Source organism: Peromyscus eremicus, chromosome 5 (genome assembly GCF_949786415.1).
Source record: "Peromyscus eremicus chromosome 5, PerEre_H2_v1, whole genome shotgun sequence".
Lineage (NCBI taxonomy): Eukaryota > Metazoa > Chordata > Mammalia > Rodentia > Cricetidae > Peromyscus > Peromyscus eremicus.
Genome location: NC_081420.1, coordinates 86,108,952 through 86,128,177, shown reverse-complemented (window position 1 = coordinate 86,128,177; position 19,226 = coordinate 86,108,952). Strand labels below are relative to the sequence as shown.

Here is a 19,226-nt window from a genome sequence, read left to right as displayed (position 1 = left end):
AGAGGCCGAGGGAAGAGGACTTTAGGGAATAGCAACCCACTGACACTGTGTCATGTAGTGTGGCCACGGGAACCCCCTGCCCCCAAAAGAAAGGAGGTTCCTGAGGTCAAAGCGCCCTGCCTGCCTTCCTGGATAGATGCCTGGTCAGGCACACACAGACGCTGTGTGCAGGTGGGAACGGACAGAGTTGAATTCCTTCCCAACCATGGACACAGCCAGTCTTGCAATCCCTGACTCAGAGGACCGAGGCTCCCCAAGGCTGGTGTGTGCCAAGACCTGTCTGCCTCTGGTACATCAGAGGTGGGAGGAAAGACCAGGTCACTTACTCACTTGGGCCCCAGGCATGGAGAAACTGGTTATCCTGAGATAAGGTCCACTGAGGCCGTACAGAGCGGGCAAGCAGGAGAAACCCTGGGCACTGTGGTCCTGCAAGACTAGCTGGGCCTCACTAGCCCACAGCACCCTTATAGCCAACCTCAACCCAGGGACGGCGCTGCGCTGAGATCCCACCTTCTGTCCTCCAACAGGCTGTGGCGCTATATACTACTCAGCTAACTGTGGGTCTGCCAGTTTTCTGCAGACACACGTTTACTTGTAAAGGAAACCTCTGTGGATGAAATCCTTTCAGATGGCCCAGATGAGGTGGCCACAAGGAGGAGGCCATGTAGCCTGCTGCTCTGGGGGTCCCAGGAGGGACATTACTGTGACCAGGCCACAGGATGTCCATGCGGAGGACTGGCCAAGCTTGGCATGCATCTGAAGTGAGTGTGTGGAGGCCTCGGGCATGATGTCCAGTTGGTCCTAGTATGTTCAAAGCTTGAGATGTTGCCCCACAATGATCCATACCCTAAGTTCCCCAACGGAGTTGAGGCTAGCTTGAGGGCACCCCTCCAAAGATAGCTTTGGAGGTAGATGGATGAGTGGACACTCCCCTCCCCAAACATGTCCCCAGGCTTCCCTGGGTGGCTTTGGAGGCTCCAGGCTGTTTATCCTACTTCCTGTTAGCAGAACAGTTGAAGTGCTACAGCTGGGACCCCAGTGTGCCTGCATATGGCCAGGGAAAGTGACAAGGGACTTCAGATGAGGACCTGACCCCACAAGATACACAGTGCTCTGGTGTGAGGAGACCTCAAGGGACAGCTCCCTGCCCCATTGACAACACAGAAGGAACCACCCATGAACTGGGCAGCTCTCAGTCAGCCAACCACCCGAGGCTGCTGCCTTGGTCCTTGCAGATAACAGGGCCCAGCTGAGCTCTCAAGAGTGCTGCTGATGCAGGCCACCTTGCTGGCCATTCCAGAACTTGGCTACCAGCCTTCCTCACCACTCAATACAGCAAGCAACGGGACCTCAGCACGCCAACACGGTATTGTTGTGCCTGTGGCTACAGTAGGGCCTACCCTTGAGCTGCAGGATCCAGGGCATGGCACCCCACCTCTCTCATCCTGAGGTACCTCACTAAGAGACAAGTGAACATGAGCGAGGCACGGGTCACTGTCACCTACTCAAAGGACACGGCTAACACACAACTGAGGAGTCCACTTGTAGCTGTTCACCCATGCCAGCATCCGAGGGTGGCACTTTCCCCTCCCATGAGCCCTGGCACAGCAGGTGACCAGTCACTCACAGCTCAGGCTAATGAAGACGTGTCACACTGTATGGATGTGCCAGCCAGTGAAGTCCCTTTCTGAGTAGTCTAAGTGGGAGAAAAGGAGAAAGTTTTATAGGACACCATCATCTGCAAGCTGTCCCTTACAATCTGCAATGGCCTTGGGAGGTCAATTTGTCCTGTTGCTGTGTGGTACATACAAAACAGAACTACAATAGAGCTAGCTACTTTGTGTCCTCTGATGACCTGGGCCCATTAATGGGCACAAGGGAAGAACCTTCCATAACGCACTCCCATACCTGGCCTTGAGAAGAAGGCCTGGCACCCACTTGTGTTTGGGAACAGTCTGACTTCAAGCCATAACCCCTTCGGGGTGCTGTGGGTGAGGGGCCAGCTAACTAGAAAGGGACACAGCAGGTCAAGGACAGTGGAGTCCCTGCCCACCATGTCTGTTACCTGTTGTCTCTCTTACTTCAGGTCTTCTAGGCTGTCTCCAGGGCTTCTCTCTGGGGTCACACTGGCCAAGCTGCCACCACAATTCACCCACTTCCACCCACAAGCCCAGTCAGACCTAATGCCAGTCTCGACACTGTCGGCACTTCTGAAACCACTGGACCAAGTGCAGATACCCTGTGATACCAGCAACAGGCTGAGTCCTCTCCAGCCTGCTAGGCAGCAGAGGCGGCCACAGTGCCTCCATTTTGTACTCCCTCCTGCGACCTGGGGGAGGGGATGCTTAGGAGGGTTTTCCCAGCCTGGGTCAGAGCCTTATCTACTCTGTCTGCAACTCTCTTTCCACAGGTCTGTGGCTACCTGATGCTCTTTCACAGTGACATAAGCTCTCAAGTGCAGGCTCAGTCCTCACTGGATCCCACATGAGGGGCTGCAGAGATTCTGTGGAAGGCTGGCAGGGGAGGAGTGAACAATTGCCCACAGGTTTATCACCTTTCCAGATGAGAAAACAGCCTGAGCAGCAGGGTCACCAGAGGGCTGGGGTGGTCAATGCGGAAGCTGCCCAGGGCCAGGTGGAAATGACCACCATGTCTCAGACCCACAGAAGGGTCCATTAAAGCAGGCTCACACACATGACCAGTGCCAGGGCCTCCGCCTTCAAGGACCTGGTGATCACCAGGGTTCTCCAAGGACTCTGTGCCCGATGGGAAACGAGAGTGGGCAAGTTCTCTGGAGAGGGGTCAACATTCCAACACTGTCCTTCAGAAGCCAAGGCGTCCATCTGGGTAACAGAACAAATCCCCGGAGGAAACCCGCACAGGAATTTTGCCGACGCTGCATTGAGTCCTGGAGCTCAGAAAGGAACTGCTGGGGGCGTAGGGCGTGCTTGCCACAGCCACCGGAATTATAAACACATTGTGCATTCAAGCCCGACAAAAGCTCTGCTGTCCCCTACTCAGGTTTGTTTTCACTAACACCAGGTTCCGGTCCTAAATTCCTCTGTCTGTATCACAGTACAGCAGCAAACAAGGTCCCCCTCCGCACTCCTATCTCTAGCCACATGCTTTGCAGTGTGACTGGGGCTGTGAGCACAGAATACGATTCCTTCTGCCTGTAAACAGGCCCTGACCACTCCCTGGAGTGTCCAGGTGATGCTCAACCCAGCTCCTCCCCTGGCATCTGAACAGCACCTCTATGCCTGAGAGTCTTGCCAACCAGATTCCCAGAAATGTGAATGGCCTCCAAAATGCATCTAGGAAGGGGCTGGAGGAACTCTCTGGAGCCCCACGGAGCTCCTGGTAGCTGAATTAGCAAAGGCCTCAGGCCACTCTGCTACTGGACTCCAGGTGAGCAGTTCTTATACCCCTGATAATCCCTGCCCAGACACTCTTCAAAGACTGGGCCCCGCTCTAGAAGTACCACCTGGGCCATACTCTAGAATTTTCATCACCTCAAGCATAGTGGCAAATGGTTCCAGTCACACATAAACACTGTACAGACAAATGAGGCCATGAAGACCTCTGTCACAGGGAATGATGTGGAGTTCCTGCAGACAGCGCTCACCCCTGCAGGAGGGAAGGCCCCACCCCTCAGGCTTCTCCAAGCCCTTGTGGATACATGTTCCTAGGCTGGCTCAAGTCTGTGGAGTGAGGCTCCACTGAAGAGGGAAGGGACATGATTCCATCACAGGCACCCCACTCCCACCCTCCCAGTTCAGCCAGGAACCTTAGCATAGTCAAGAGACTGGATTGTAAGGAGACAGGAGATAATGCCCCATGAAGGCAAGTTCAGTTTCCGGTACCTAGGGACTTAGAACTTCATACATACAGAAAGATCAGAAAAGGAGGCAGACCCAGCCAAACCCCAGCTCTGTGAAATGAAGACAGGTCCCTGCTGCCTCTGCCCCAGGGCTTCCTCTGGAGCTCCAGGTAACTGATTGATGCTGAGCACTGGCTCTGCCTAAGCAGTGCCCCAAACTCTCTAGGGCAGTAACGGCTACTATACACCACAACGCTCAGGGAGGAGCTTGGCCAGCTCCTGTCCATTCTTGATTTAGGCCGCTACAGACTGAGATAAATGCAAAGGAGGATTGCAAACAGGGACCCTGGGCTAGGTTTGACCTTCAGGGTCTCCGCTTCAATTCACCCCATAAAGGCTGGAATTCAAAACCCAGACATTTGTGTTTCTATCTCCCAAAAAGGTTTCCTTAATAAACCACATACACTTTTACTGTGGAATATTACACAGTTATGAAGAGCAGGTGGACAAAGAGACAGGAAGACAATCAGACACGAGTGTGCCTGTATGTGTTAGGATTTCCAGACAGCTGGCGGGGCACCACACATGGCTTGCACGGGGATCATAGAGAGCACAGACCTTGTGTGGAACACACCTCACTTTCCCTTCACTCCTCCCAGCAGCCAGGGGAAGAGACTCAGAGATTCAGATCATCTCCCCAAGTTCATACCGTGTGTGACCGGAGTCCCTGCAGCCTAACCCGCTGCTCTACGCTCCTCATGCCAGCAGGGCCTGTCTGAGCGGCAGATGACAAGAGATCTGCCTTGCTTCTATACCCACTGACATTCTTAACTTAGAACAGTGCTCCTCCCTTCCAGGCCTGTTCCCTGGGCTCCTCATCAGCTGTACAGCCACTGGGCCCCTCATCTGAACACACTGTGAGGGCTTTCCACTGTCCTCCGGTAGTGACTCCACTCCTGAAGGTACTCTTCACGTCGTTGAAACCTAAGTCCCAAGGCCTGCCACACAGTCCCTGGATACACAGGCATGAGAATCAGCAAGAGCCACGCTTCCGGATGGAGAACAAATCAGTCCTCAGACAGCCCTCCCACGTGGGACATGCTGGTCACAAAGCAGAGGGAGGGGTGCTGTGGTGGGCGAAACCCTGCCACGTGGAAGCTCTGATCCCCCAACAACTTGCACAGATGGGCAGACACTTGGGACACCCCAGAGGCTTCAGACACTCCTGCCCTTAGCTAGGGACAGGGCTTTGTACACATTCTGGAGCTCACAGTGTCTTCTGCCACTCACCTTTCCCTGGGGCCAACTCAAGGTCCCTGGTGAGGTAGCCAAGGAGGACCAGGCCGACTCCTCACTGCACTGGAAGGGTGGGGTGGGGGTAGATGACACACAGTAGGTGTCACACGTCGAGTCACTCACCCTTTCCCATCTGGATGAAGCCTAGCAGGATGATGAGGGCCAGGGCCAGCAGCTTGGCAGCAGCAAAGGCGTCCTGTACTCGGGTAGCAGCCTTCACGCTGTAGCAGTTCACAGCTGTGAGCAGCACTGTGGGGAAGGACACGGAGAGAGAGCAAAGCATGAGTCCCCAAGGGCAGGCGGCCAGTCCAGGGTCGGGGCACAGAGGAGGTCAGGTGCTCCTGGCTGGGATCCCACGGAGGCAAAGCCCTGCCTGCCCGTGGGCTCTGACTTTCTGGGACTTGTTTTGATAAGCTAGCTGGTTCTCTGGGGCCAGGGTCAAAGGTTAGAAACACCAACTCTTCAAAGAGCCCTGGATAGCCTGCAACAAACTTCCTTTCATCTTTTTTCTTTTTGATTTTTATAGACAGGGTCTCACCATGTAGCCCAGGCTAGGCTCAAACTCAAGACCTGCCTGCCAAGGCCTTCTGAGTGCTGAGTGCACCACCAGGTCCAGTTTCTTTCTTATTTTTAGAATTATTATTATCCGGGCCTTTTTGAGACAGAGTCTCACTATGTAGCCCCATCGGCATTTAACTCTGGATCCTTCGCTCCAGCTTCCTGAGGGTTGGGATTAGACATGTGCCACCGTGCCTGGTTAAGATTTCCACGTAACTGGGTGGTCTCAACCTCCTGAGGGACTCCTCATCAGAACTATCTTCATCTGTTGTGACCTATGTATATCCAATCCTGTGGAAGAACACTGGCTGCAGTCTCAAGGGAAATCCAAACCCCGCCACTTGGAGGACGTCCACTTAACCCTGGTACCCATGTGGTTCTCTGATAGTACATGCTAGGGGCAAGCACAGCACTGAAAGCTGTGAGGTGACCCTCTCCTCAAAGACAACCTTCCACGGGGCTGGTGAGAGCAGGGAGGTGAGCATCCTGTCTGTGTGAATCTGATAAGCTAAGATGAAAGAACGGGGCAAGGTGGGCATAGGCTGCAGGTGAGGACCAAAGGGAACACATGCTCTCACATGCTGCAGGTGGGCTCAGGGCATGACAAAACAGACGTATGTACCAACTGTACTGCTGTTTCACCAGCATATATTGAGCAGGAAAACCATGATTAGTATTTTGTAGACACCTGAGCAACTGGACACACAGGGTGAAGGCAGGGTCTCAGGGACCAAAAGAACTGCAGATAGGCAGCTGAAATAGGACTTCCTGGTCCCCTAATGATCCCTACGACCATGTCAAGAGTGTGTAGGTGTGGAGTAAGGAACTGGGGATTCAACACAGTACTGTATGTAAACATAAACAAAAACACCGAAAAGCCAACAACCACACCTACCCCACCACCTTAGTAGCAGCTGGGTCCCCACACTAGAGACTCCAGCTTCCTCGGCTCCTGCCCCAAGAGAGTCAGGGAGCCTCTACACACCACTCTGAAGGAGGGGGCGGATCCTGGCTTGCCTTGGTCAAACATTAACCAGTACAGAAGCCCCCAGCAAGGTACCAGTCTACCAGCATCCTGACTTCTCCAGGATGTAGAAGAAGCTCATTGCTTCCCTACAGAGCAACTCCCAGAGAGGCTGTGCTGACTCAGACCTCACAGACGCCAGGCAGCATTTTCCCTAGCCAGACTAATTACACGTAATTTTGCAGTTTGGGGAACAGACCACAAAGACAGAAATCCACATTAATTATCTGGACTTGGCCAACCTCAAGTGGAAGGGAAACAGGAAGACTCCCTGGTGCTGGGGGATGGAGGCCTGGGCAGTTGCTTTACCTCCAGAAAGTCAGGGATCTCATCATTTGAGTCACCTCCCTCTTTATAGCTCTGGCTGATGTAACTCGGCTGTGACTAAGCTCTGAGAAAGCTCCATTGGCTGGGTAGCTGCTGCTACAACAACTTGCTTGAAAACTCCAAGTCTCCCAGAGTGAAGGAGTGAGAAGGGAATGTAGGATGGACACACGAGCCCTCTGTGAAATGCTTCCCCACCTGGAGCCTTTGTCCTTTTACCCAAAGGTCACCATTCTCTCAGCCAGCTTTTCAGAGACAGTCTCACATGTCCTGATAGGTTTGATGGCAAAGCCCAAGATGCCAAGCCTCTCTTGATTCTCCCCAGATATCAGGCTTCTAGGCGCAAGAGGCTGGCAGATTGCATCACTAGCCAGATCGCATTTGGCTGGGGTGAACCAGCAGGAGGGGTGTGCCTAAGCCAGAAGCCACTGTGACTGCAGCCACAGCCTTGGCAGCTGTGGTCTCTGGTTTCTGGCTTTGAAGGGCAAGTATGACACAGCCCTGGGCTCCAGATAATGTGCCTCTGCTGGGTCGCCCTGTATGAGGTATCCCTCTGAACCTCTGAGGAAGGGAACAGTGTATTAGAGCACCATCCTGGCTGTCAGTGGGCCCCTCCTCTGCTACCCTGACACCCTGCCCTGTCTGAGGGCCCAGCCAGCTTCTCCCTGGCCTAAAACAGGCCTAACCCCAGACTTCCGGCCAAGTGGCCAGAGAGGTCCAGCTCGTGCCGGGCCTCAGCAATTGGGACTGAACTCTTTCTTCCCAGCTGCTGACTTTTCCTCTGACCTTAGACTAAGACAGAACAAAAGGGACTCTATACTCTCTCGTCTCTTATAAAAGGAACTAAAGCAGGTAATGAAATGGTAATGCTCACTGACTTGGTAACGAGCAAACAAAGGTATTATTATTTCCCACAGCTCTGTTTTCAAAACGAAATAATCTGAAATAAATGAATGAATTCATCTGAATACAGGGGTTTCTGGACTTCATGAGACATTGTCATGAGAGGCGGTCAGAAGACCGACCGGAAGGAACCTCAGTTCCCTACCCAGACAATCTGCCGCCTCTCCACTGTTTCCCCACCAAAGACACAGGCAGCAGGACTGGCTGCTGTTCATACGCAGCCTCTGTCAGGGAGATAAGTGTGCCCATGGCACAGGAGGTAGAAGCTGGTCCTCTTTGGAGTTCCCCACGTGGCACCCCAGATAAGTGAGGTTGTGGGGGCTCTCAGAACCAGCTGGGCCAGTGAGATAAAGCCCAGGGCCTCATACTGGGTGCAGACCGCTGGCAGGCCAGGCCCCATTACCACAGGCCTCATAATTACTGTTCTTCACATGTCAGGTTAGTTTTCATCCCTAGCCAGCTGCATGGTGATGCCCAAGGTCACTTACTTGGCTTACCACAGGGCTCCATGGTTCACACCTTACAGAAGTATAGCATGCCACAGAGACCCTTTACTGTTTGGCTGGGTCAGCACAACACAGTGCCCCAGCCATGGAAGAAGCTCTAGGGTCACCCTGACACCACCTGACCCATGGCTGAGCAGGCATTTGGCACCAGAACACCGTGTGGAGGTGGTCTTCCGATCTGGTTGGGGTCTGTAAGAAAGTACCAGGATCTTTCCCCTTGAGGACCATACTCAGGGCAGAGACAGCCATCGAGAAGCTGCTGCCTCACTCACACCAATTTGGCAGATGGTAGAAACTCACCAGGTAAATGAGGCTAGTCCTGCCCAGACTCCCCCACCAGTAACAAATCTCCCAAGGCTCCTGAGGCAGGGTAGAGGAAGTGGTTGGTGGCTTCACTGGTTCCAGGAAGCTTAGCTAGGCTGGTCCCCCAGGGCACTTCTAGCCCTGGACCAACAGCTGGACTAAGGCTTGAGTGTGGGCTGGCTCAGCGAGCCCACCGAGTAGAGTTCTCATTAAACAACAGTTCGCAGTAGACCTGGGACCCTGTCTAGAGACATTCTGACTCCTGCAGTGGCTCCATCTGAATTCAGCCAGTACACACAGGGTCCCAAAATTAGTAGGCAATCCCACTGATGAACACAGGACTCCCTAAGAGTCAGCAGCATCTCCTGACTCCTTGAAGTCTAGGTGCCTCCAATTCCCCACTCAAGTCTCCCAGGGAGAGCCCACAAGAGCCCCAGTGAGCCCCTCTGTGCACTGATTCAGAGTTTGCCTGCCAGCAAATGGGTGGGATGTCTAGTGGCCAGTCACCCCAGTGCTCATCTGGCCAGACTCCCCAGGTGCTGGGAGAAACAAACAAACAAACCCAGACAAGTCCAAGACAGCTGAGCTTCTGAGGTCCGCAAGTTCCCACATGTTGAGGCCACTAGTCCAGGGCACCTACTCACATACCAGTGGGCAACTTCTCTAGACTTCCTTTTCTGGGCTCCAGAGAATCCATGTGGCCACACAGGCCTTCTCCACTGCTGGCCACTGAGGTCAGGAAGCCTGCAGAGTGTGACACAACTCTAGCATAGGATGTCACTCTGATGGGCCAAAGGAAAACACCCAGTCACCCTCAGTGACTTCCTGAGACTTCTTCTAAAGCAAGTTCCCTGAAGACAGAGGTCTCAAGGGTTCCTGGAAGTTCCGAAAGGCTGCCTGGCCTCCACAGCATACCTAACCCCTCTAAGCCTCTGCTGCCCATTCCACAAGCAGAACCACGACTACCACCATATGGCTTAAATCCCATGCCAAGGGCTTCATGGCCCTTTTAATCTCATCTCTGCAATGCTGAGTATCCAAAGGAACGAAGCTGTGGAGGAGAGTGATAAGGGTTTCTCACCACCAGCTAAGTGCAGTCTCACACATCAACATATGGCACCCCCTAATTCCTCCCTCAGTGAAGCTATCAAGAAAAAGTGGGTCAGACCTGCTCCATCCACACAACAGTTCTTGGTTGAAGGAGGGCCCCCAGATCTCTAAGAACCACAGCCAGCTACAGGACTAACCTTGATGTTCCTGAAGCAACATTAGGGTAGTCTAGCTGCAGGGATGTGTGCGTGTGTGTCTGTGTATTTGAAGTGTGGATGGCAGATGGAAGCAAACATTGTAATAAATTTGCTGAATGTCAGGGTACATTCAGATGTCACCAGGATGCAACCTGTGTGTTGGGGAGGGGGCGGGGGAGGCGCATGTAGCTCTTAATAAAAGACTCCAAGGCCTCTCTCCATCTTAGTCAGGTCCCACAGGTGCAATGAGAAAAGCCAGGGCAGAATCCTTAGGGGAATTGCCAGCTGAATGGGCCTACCAGCCCAGGACACTACTGTACAGCACTTTAGGAAGCTGCTCCACTCAGCAGGAATGTCCCCTGCCGTCTCTACCTTACTCAATGCTGTGAGAACTATCAACCCCACCCTGGGCCACATGTCTGGGGGGCTCACAACTCAAGAGACAGAGTCAGGAGCTGGCTCAGGCCATCTCTGTGGCCCTGAATCTTCCCACACAACCCAGGCTAATGAGGCCCCAGGGAACCCAGTAAAGATATACTCCTAGACCCTTCTAGTCCTGCAGCCTGAGCTGGTGGCCTGTTCAAAAGAAGTATAAGCTGAAGGCAGGCCCCTCACTGGCCACAAGCAGCTGCCACACCATAAGGTCTTGGCAATGACAGATGCTGGCCAGCCCCAAGGTCAGGATGACTCAGTGTGGATCAGGTTGCACACACCAGGCTCCTGAGAAGTGGGATGGGAAATCCTGCTAATTCTTTACATAGCAGCAAATCCTAGCATGAGGGAAGTGTGGGCACGGCACAGAAAAATATCCAGCCAATGACTGGTCAGATGGCCGGTGCTCAGGAGTAAGACATCTCAGGTTCTTAGCCTCCCTTGTGGCACACAGGTGTGACGTGGCTGGCCACCTGGAAAGCAGCAGTTAGAACACTGCTAGATGACAGGGATGGCTGGGTATGAGTCCTCCAGCTGGGTCAGGGCAGTGGAAGGAACAAAGCTGTCTAGCGGATACATCAGAGGCTGGCATGTAAGACTGGCTGAAGGTAGAATGGGCAAGACCTGGGACATGGAACGCTGTTCTTGAGGCAGCTTCCCGTGGCCAGCAATCCACAAGGCTCTGGGACCAGTCGTGCTGAGTGGGGGTGCTGAGCCTGTTGACTGCTTCCTAAGCCTTGTGTCACCCCTACAGTGTCTCAGAGATGGATAAGGAGGGTGGTAAGAATGAGAGGCATCTCAACCTCCAAGACTTCCCAGGGTGGACAGATGGCGCTGTGCAAAGCTCATCCCAGTGGAAACTGTGGCAGGGTGATGAAAAGGGTGGCTGGACAGCTTCCTACAGACACCAAAAGGGAAGGACCCCATCCTCAGGAATCAAAATGCTGATGAAACTCTGAGTAGCCTGATTCCTTACCTTAGCAGAATAGACTCCTGGATGTAGTGATCAAGGCCACCCCAGGATCCTGGCACCTGTTACCCTGCTCAGAGCATGGCTGGGTGCTCCCAGTCTAACTTCTGCCTCAGTTTCCCTAGCTGTGAGATATGGGGATGATTACATGGATTTCAAAGGCTACAGCAGAAGCACTATGTAGAGGCCAGATGTGTGTCAGTGTGTCATGCAGGAGGCAATGCTTTCAGGGTGCTTGCCCTCACGTGTGTCTCAGGGCCTGGGCATGCTATGGATTACCCGGAGGTCCGTGTCGTCGCGCGCGCGCGTGTGTGTGTCTGTCGTCGCCGCCCCCGCCGCCCCCCCCCCCCGCCCCCGCAAAAAAAAAAAAAAAAAAAAAAAAAGTTTAGAAATGCTTTAAGGCCTAAATGCCTGCCTTACTTCCCACCTGTCCAGGTCACAGGTTCTGTGAACTACTCCTGTCTGGGCCCCGGGTCTTGTGACTGGGTGTCATCTGCTCAGTGTGCATGCACTTTCACGTCTGGCTGGGAAAGCCGATTTCAGTGCTAATTACTGAGCTGTTGGCAGCATTGAGCTATGGCTCCAGACACTGGGGCCACTGGCGCCTTAGCAACACCAGAGCCTTTGCCTCAGCTCAGCCATGGCAGCAGCAGTGCCCAGAAACTCCAACCCAGGCCTGCAGAGGCCTGGACTGAGGAGCGGGGTCTGCAGCAGAGGCAGTCCTGGGGTAGAAACCAGCAGGTGGACTTGAAGAGAAGGGGCAAAAAGCCATGCCACCTCCATCTTCTCCAGTTGCTACTCAGCTGACCCACTGGCCTTCAGGTCAGAAGAGCCTGGCCAGCCCGATGGCCAACAGAAATCCAGGGAGGGCCAAGTGGGAGTCCACACTTCTTCACCCAGACCCCAGCACTGGCAGCTTATGCCCTGCAGCCCAAGCTTAGAGGAAAGGAGGCAGAGGTGGGTGGTGGGGCTGCTCCATGGTAAGAGGGACACGGGACAGAGAACAGAACACGACACATATCCTGTGTGATTGGCCCCGTGGGGCACGCTAAATCAAACTCTCCACCAATACCCAGGCAGGATGGACCCCCATTTTACAGAGTTACAAGTGGAGGTTCAGAGGGTCCTTATGGATTTCTCAAATCAGAAACACAACGCTCCTGATCTGATACCAGGTGGGAAATACCTCAGGACACAGGTCCCCGGGCACATGTCAGCTAAGAATGTCCAAAATCCTGCCCAACTTATTTGGTGGAGAGTAAGGAGTAGTGAGTTTCCTGGCACTGGGGAGTCCGGGCCAGCCAGTTGTCCTCTCTCTCTTGAGATGGTGACAAGTGTTCTCAGTCATCTTAGAGCAAACTTTAGCAGACAGGGTCCCATCCTCCACCCAGCCAGGAAAAGGACAGGATGCACACCTTCAACAGTTTATACTAGTCAGCAGGCCATATCCTTTACACTCAGAGCCTGGGAAAGTGACACAGGTGGCTGAGGAGCAGTGAGCCTGCTCAGACCCCTCCATCCAGGGCTTCTCTCCAGAGAGAAGAGAACTGACCACACCCAGAGCCGGTGCTGTGTTCCGGAGTCTAGACTGCTACACTCCTGTGCACCTCAGCACAGACAGCCACGGCCCTGTGAGATTAGATAAATCCCAGCCCAGACAGAATCTCAGCTCCAGTTTGTAGGATTCTGCAACAAGACATATCCGGGTACTAAGCTAGAGTCATTTGGGTAGAGGGACTCTGAATTTAAGAAATACTCCCAGAAGAGCTGCCTGGAGGCAGGTCTATACTGCATTTTCTTGGTGAATGATTCATGTGGGAGGGCCCAGCTCACTGTGGGGAGTGCCATGGGTGGGCAGGTGGTCCTGGATGCCATAAAAAAAGCAGGCCAGGCAAGCCATGAGAAAGGAACAGGTAAGCAGCGCTCCTCCATGGCTTCTGCATCAATTAACTGCCTCCAAGTTCCTGCCCTGACTTCTCTGGAAGATGGACTGCAAGCTTAGGTAAGATGAAATAAAACCTTTTCTTCCAAATTGCTTTTGGTCCTGGCGTTCATCACAGCAGTAGAAACGGATTGGCTCCAAGTCAACTTGACACTACCCAAGCTACTGTGCTCTGCTGGGGCAAGAACAAGCCATACCCCCAGGCCTCACTTACACAGGCACATGGCCATCCAGAAAGATGTGGAAAGCAAATCTTCTACTCTTTATGAAAAAAGACTCCTCTCCAGGTTTCCCACACCAGGTCCGAGGATATATATAGGGAGAGATCCAGACTCACTGTAAGGTAGAGGGCATCTACCTTTACCACAAGTGGGTTTGTTCTGGGCCTATGCCGAGTCATTTCCCAACACAGTCTTAACTGGGTGAAGGAAACTTGTGGAGAGACAAGCACAATGAACTAGAAGCATCCACCAATGGGAACCAGACCTCGGCTCTAAAAATCTGACTCTTGGTGTTGCCTCAGGGCCTTTCCCAAGGCATGGAAGCCAGGGAACACTATGTTTCCCAGAAGTGCCCTCCAGAAAGAACAGGGCACTCACTGACATACACTGAAACTCCTCAGAGTCCAATCCTCCCAGAGCCAACACCCAGGCCTTTAAAGACTGTGCAGCTCTTCTGGGCCTCCACTAGGGCTGCTGGGGGTCCTCTTGCCTGGCTGCCGAGCCCGATTCCCTTTCTAGACTTCTGCCTGTTTTAAGCAGGCAGAGATGAGGCCCTGCTGTAGAAGCCGAGAGGCCTCCTTCCAACTAGAGAGCAGCAGTACTCTGACACCTGTGCTTCACAGAACCCGAACATCGGCAGCACCTGTCAGGTGCACACCAAGTGAGCAGAAAGAGGATGACTGACAGATCTCACCTGAACACCCCAGAACTCAGGCCAGGGTGTGTCTGTTCTAGAACTTACCAGAGGGTTCTACCCACAGCAGCCACAAAGGATTGTAAGAAAGCTACTTACGTTAGTTTTTAAAACCCTGTGTCATGGGACTAGAGAGATGGGTCAATAGTTAAGAGCATTGGGTGCTCTTCCAGAGGACTGGGGTTCAATCCTCAGCACCCACATAATGGCTTTCAACTGTCTATAACTCCAGTCCCAACAGTTCTGACTGTCCTGTTTTCCACAGGCAAGGTATACAGGTGGTGCATAGACACATATGTAGATAAGATACTCAAACAATCAATTTTTTTCTTAATTAAAACAATCAAAAAACCATCAAAACCCTTACATCACAAAAGAAGTCCATTAGAATGTGGCTTGCTCTAGGCTCCATGGATTGGGAGATCACCCACCCCCCACCCTCAGCTTCATTCTCAAGGCTTGGAAACTCCTAATGCTGTGTAAGCTTGTTGGAGCCCTAAATGAAGCTTTCCTGAAGAGTTGAAACATGCTGAGTCCCCTCAGGCTTTAAAAAAAGTGTCCACTATGATCCAATTAGGACTTTACCATTAGCCTCAGGGGGGAGGTGATAGGAATGTGGATCTCATGTTTGACTCTCACAAGTTTATATAAGTTGAATATTTAAACAATTGTGCATTCATGCTATTATTTTATCTTTTTTTTTTTTTTGGTTTCTTGAAGACAGGGTTTCTCTGTGCGCCCCTGGCTGTCCTGGAACTCTGTAGACCAGGCTGGCCTTGAACTCAGAGAGTCACCTGCCTCTGTGCTGGGATTAAAGACGTGTGCCACCACTGCCCGTTTTTTTTTTTGTTTTTTTTTTTTTTTTTAGAAAGAAGACATTTAGGCCAGCAAGATGGCTCAGAGAATAAGAGGGCTTGCTGCCAAACATGAAGATCTGAGTTCTATCCCAGGGACTCACGTGGTGAAAGGAAAGAACTAACTCCCATAAACTATCCTCTGACCTCCACCAGTGTGCAAAATAAATAAAACATTGAAAAAAATCTTTAAAACACAGGACATTTGTAAACCTTTCACCCTCACTGCCTCCCGAGGGGCAAGCATGGTATCCTACACTTCACTAGCACCCGCAGAAGCAGAAACCAGCTTTCTAGGTCCACTTTGACGAGAGAGTGGGGGCTCTTTAAAGATACCCGTGCCAGCCTGGCATGGTGGTGTACACACTTACCCCCTGCACATGGGAGGCAGAGAGAGGAAAGTTCCAGGCCAGCCAGGTCTACACAGTGAGACCCTGTCTCAAAAACAAACAAACAAAAATCCCTAAAGATACCCAGGCCATTCCCTATCTTGCCCAAAGACCAAGTAATTCCCATTAATGACGAAAACTGGACATTTAAAATTTGGACTAGCTGAGTACAGTAATCCGCTGTTCCAAGGCTAGGCTGTCCCTTGCCAGCCCAGGGCTGCTGCAGACCAATCGTGGCTATGACCATCTTTGACACACGAACTAAGCAACCAGCACGGAGACCTTACATGTCATCATCCTGTCAGTCTCCATCCACAGAGCAGGGTGGAGGTCTCAGAATTTTAGAGCACGCTTGTTAAGCTATGTAACTGGTAACAAAAGACAAGTCTCAAGGCCAAAGTCCCAACAGGAACTGCCTGCCATTCAGCAGCCGCTCCACAGTGGCTAAGCGGCCCCCTGCTTTCATGGCTCACAACCCAAAACTTTCAGTGTAGCCCTGCGGCCCTGTCGCCCTCGCCTTATGTGCATTATCAAGGCAGTTCCTAAAGCAAACAGAGAATCTGTCTCAGTTGAATGAACTCATCTGTAAATTCTGAAAGTAGCACCATTTCCAGGTTGTCCTTCAAACGATCACACTCCCACACCCCAACCCCGTCCTGAAAAATATCCCAATTGTTTTTACAAAGCAGAAATCAATCCTTCCTGACCTATGAGTCCTGTAAGGTCTACGCTCAACAGCTGCTACCTGGCACACCTTGGGACCCCCAAGCCCACCCACAGACTGTGTGCGGCCAAGCGCCAGTCCTTTACTCACAGTTTTTATAGGATTTTGCTGCTCAGTCCTAATGAGCAAGCAGCCTTAACTACCACACACATTTATTACTACTGTTTTCTTATGCGTCAGCCCATGCACTAATTTCTGACAGGCCAGTCTGAAGAACGTAAGGTTTTTTTTTTTTTTTTTTTTTTTTTTTCAAACTGCAATTTCCCTCTTAGCAACCAGTCAGCAGTAAAGCTGAAACAGGAAACTGGCACATCAGCCACTCCACGTGGTTGCACTGTAAGAGGTAGGGAGGATTGCTCTCATCCGGGAAAAGGTAGACCGCTCGTATTTTAATGAATCAGAGCCGGCACCCACTGAGGTCTCGCGAGGGCTGACCCGCCAAGTGTAGACACTGCGAATGAGTTAATGAAACGCACGTGGGTTCTGGAACCTGTGACTTTACCCTGAAACTGCCGAGATAGTCCAGGGATGGAGAGATGGAAGATGCTGGGGTGGACATGCGGGATGTAGAAAGTGTTGCCGAACTGTAGGACCAGGAACCTCGGCTCTCGCCCGCCCTGCTCCAGCCCGTACCCGGGCCCCTACTTACGCACGCAGAGGCAGGCCACGAGCTTGGCTGCCTCATCAGGCACTGGACAGGTGGGGAAGACAGGCTTGAGCAGGTACGTGGCGAACACCAGCGCCACGATGTACTGTGAGGAGGGCCGAATGATGAGCAGCTCGATCCAGAGCTTGAGGAAGGCGGGCAGCGAGCCGTAGACTTCCAGCATGTAGGCGTAGTCGCCGCCCGACTTGGAGATGGTGGTGCCCAGCTCGGCGTAGCAGAGTGCGCCCACGATGGAGAAGACACCGCACACAGCCCACACCACGAGCGCCAACCCGGGCGAGCCCGCCTCCTTGAGCACGCCGGTGGGCGTAACGAAGATGCCTGAGCCGATGATGGTGCCCACGATGATGGCCACACCATTGAGCAGTGTGATGTTGCGCTGCAGGGTCACGCCTTCGCCCCCTGGGTCCGCGCCGTCCAGGCGCTTCGCCTCCAGCATCTTCTCCCGCGCCTGCCTCTCCTCCTCCGCCGCCGCCGCCGGGGCCGCCACCGCGCGCCGCTTCGCGCCCGCGCCGGCCATGCTCTCGGCGTTCCCGGCTCGGCCTAGATACCCGGCGTGCGCGCGGCCGAGCCGCTCTCCGCGTACAGAGAGAAGAGTCTACGCCGGCGCCACCCTCTCGGCGTTTTATCCCCGCCGTTACCCGCCATCAAGCCCCGCCCATTACTGCCGCCGTTGGTCGGTCCGCAAGAGCCCCACCCATCACACCCCCTCGCGTGACCCCGCCTCCTCCGCGGGCCCCGCCCTCATGCCTGTTAGAGCAAGTGGGGAAGCTCACTGCCGCCTAGTGCTGCGTGAGACCACCCGAGTGCCCTACGCTGGTGGGGAGCGCACCTCACAAGTCCCTCTGCAGGATGCCGGGGGGGGGGGGCGGACTGTAAGGGCATGCTTCTCCTCTTTCCTGCCTTTTCTGCCCCAAGTGGAAGATAGTGATGCAGAGGACTCGCCTGGGGTCAAAGCACCGGAAGCGTGGTTCAGGATGCACCACCTGCAGGGAATCCAGGCCTTGCCTTGCTGAGACCAAGAAGTTCCGGAATTATCTCGCCTTCCTCCAGTCTGCACATCCTGTGCATCTGGGAGGTCGGGGCGGGGTGGAGGTACACATATGGTCCAACCTGGAGGGACAAGTCAGAGGGTGAAGTGATCCATCAGCTCTGGAAGCAGGGAAGAGCAGGCCAGGATGGGAGCAGCCCGTTCCTGGACTTAGATATCCTTCTGATCCCAAGGAGAGTCTTGCCAGAAGCATGCCTAGTGTACACCCAACCTGGAGAAGCAAGCTTTGGAAGAGAGGAACCTGCATACTCAGTTAAGTTAAGACAGGGACCCCCAAGTAAGAGAAACCCCCAAATCTTTGTAGGGGTTTTAAAGGCAGGCTGTAGGGTGAGAGGGCTTTAGCTTGTCATTCTTAGGAAATCTTAGCTAAGAGGGCTTTTGAGTCAATATGGTCAGAAGTCTGAAAAAGCTGTCATCACCCCAGGCCTGGTTGCAGGGTATGGTATGGTGATCTGAGCTGACAGGTGTGTTGGGAAAAAGTTCCAGTCACTAGTCAAAGTCAGACCTGGAAGCCCCATGGTTACCTTTTCACCTACTGTTCCGTTCTCTGTCCTAAGGGGTCCTCAAGAAATCTCACAAACAAGCAGAAGCCAGGATGAGGGGATGCAATGTTCAGACCTGTGAGGATGCAATGATCTAGGTGTGCTTTGCAAAGCAGTCTCGTCGGCCAAGCAGATGCCTCTGGCTTCCCCACTCCTGAGGCATGACCAATGAAGAAGGTCGAACTTCTCGCCATCTCTGCATCTATAGCCCCAGCCAAGAATGCCAAAGCTATCCTTGGAAGCCCATGTCCAGGGGGTGTTCAGCCAAGGACTTCAGGCATGTCTCTGGAGCCCCCACCCCACCCATTCCAGTATGTCAGTCATACATTTGCAATGACAAACTGGAATCTGTGCAGCCCGAGCAACCAAGGTGCTAAAAGGTCACAGTGACATTAACATGCCATACTACAGATAGCTCAAGTTGGTGGCTTTGGGAAAGTTGTAAAACTTGCCCCTCTCATTCTTTTCTTTTTTTTTCCTTTTTTTTTTTCTTTTCTTAAGACAGGGTTTCTCTGTGTAACAGCCCTGGCCGTCTTGGAACTCCCTCTGTAGACCAGGCTAGCCTCAAACTCACAGCCTCTGCCTCCTGAGTGCTGGGATTAAAGGCATGCACCACTGCTGCCAGCTGCCCCTCTCATTCTTTACATGATCCCTTCAGAAAGTCAAAAGCATACCACCAACTCCCTGAGACATTGCTAAGATCCCAAGGTGCAGCTCCTAATTTAAAATGAAATGTGGCAACTCTTAGAGCCGCTTTGT

The 19,226-nt window shown here is 53.0% G+C and overlaps 1 protein-coding gene across 1 annotated transcript in view; it reads right to left on the bottom strand.

Annotated features, from left to right (window-relative positions):
- The window catches only part of Slc7a5 (solute carrier family 7 member 5), a 30,220-nt gene extending 12,717 nt beyond the window's left edge, over window positions 1-17,503 (bottom strand). The window contains exons 1-2 of the mRNA XM_059263888.1: window positions 16,857-17,503; window positions 5,240-5,365 (exon numbers count right to left, since the gene is read on the bottom strand). Of these exons, the coding sequence (XP_059119871.1) occupies window positions 5,240-5,365; window positions 16,857-17,394 (664 nt within the window). The 5' untranslated portion in view covers window positions 17,395-17,503. The remainder of the gene's footprint in view (window positions 1-5,239; window positions 5,366-16,856) is intronic.
- Window positions 17,504-19,226: the final 1,723 nt, after the last annotated feature.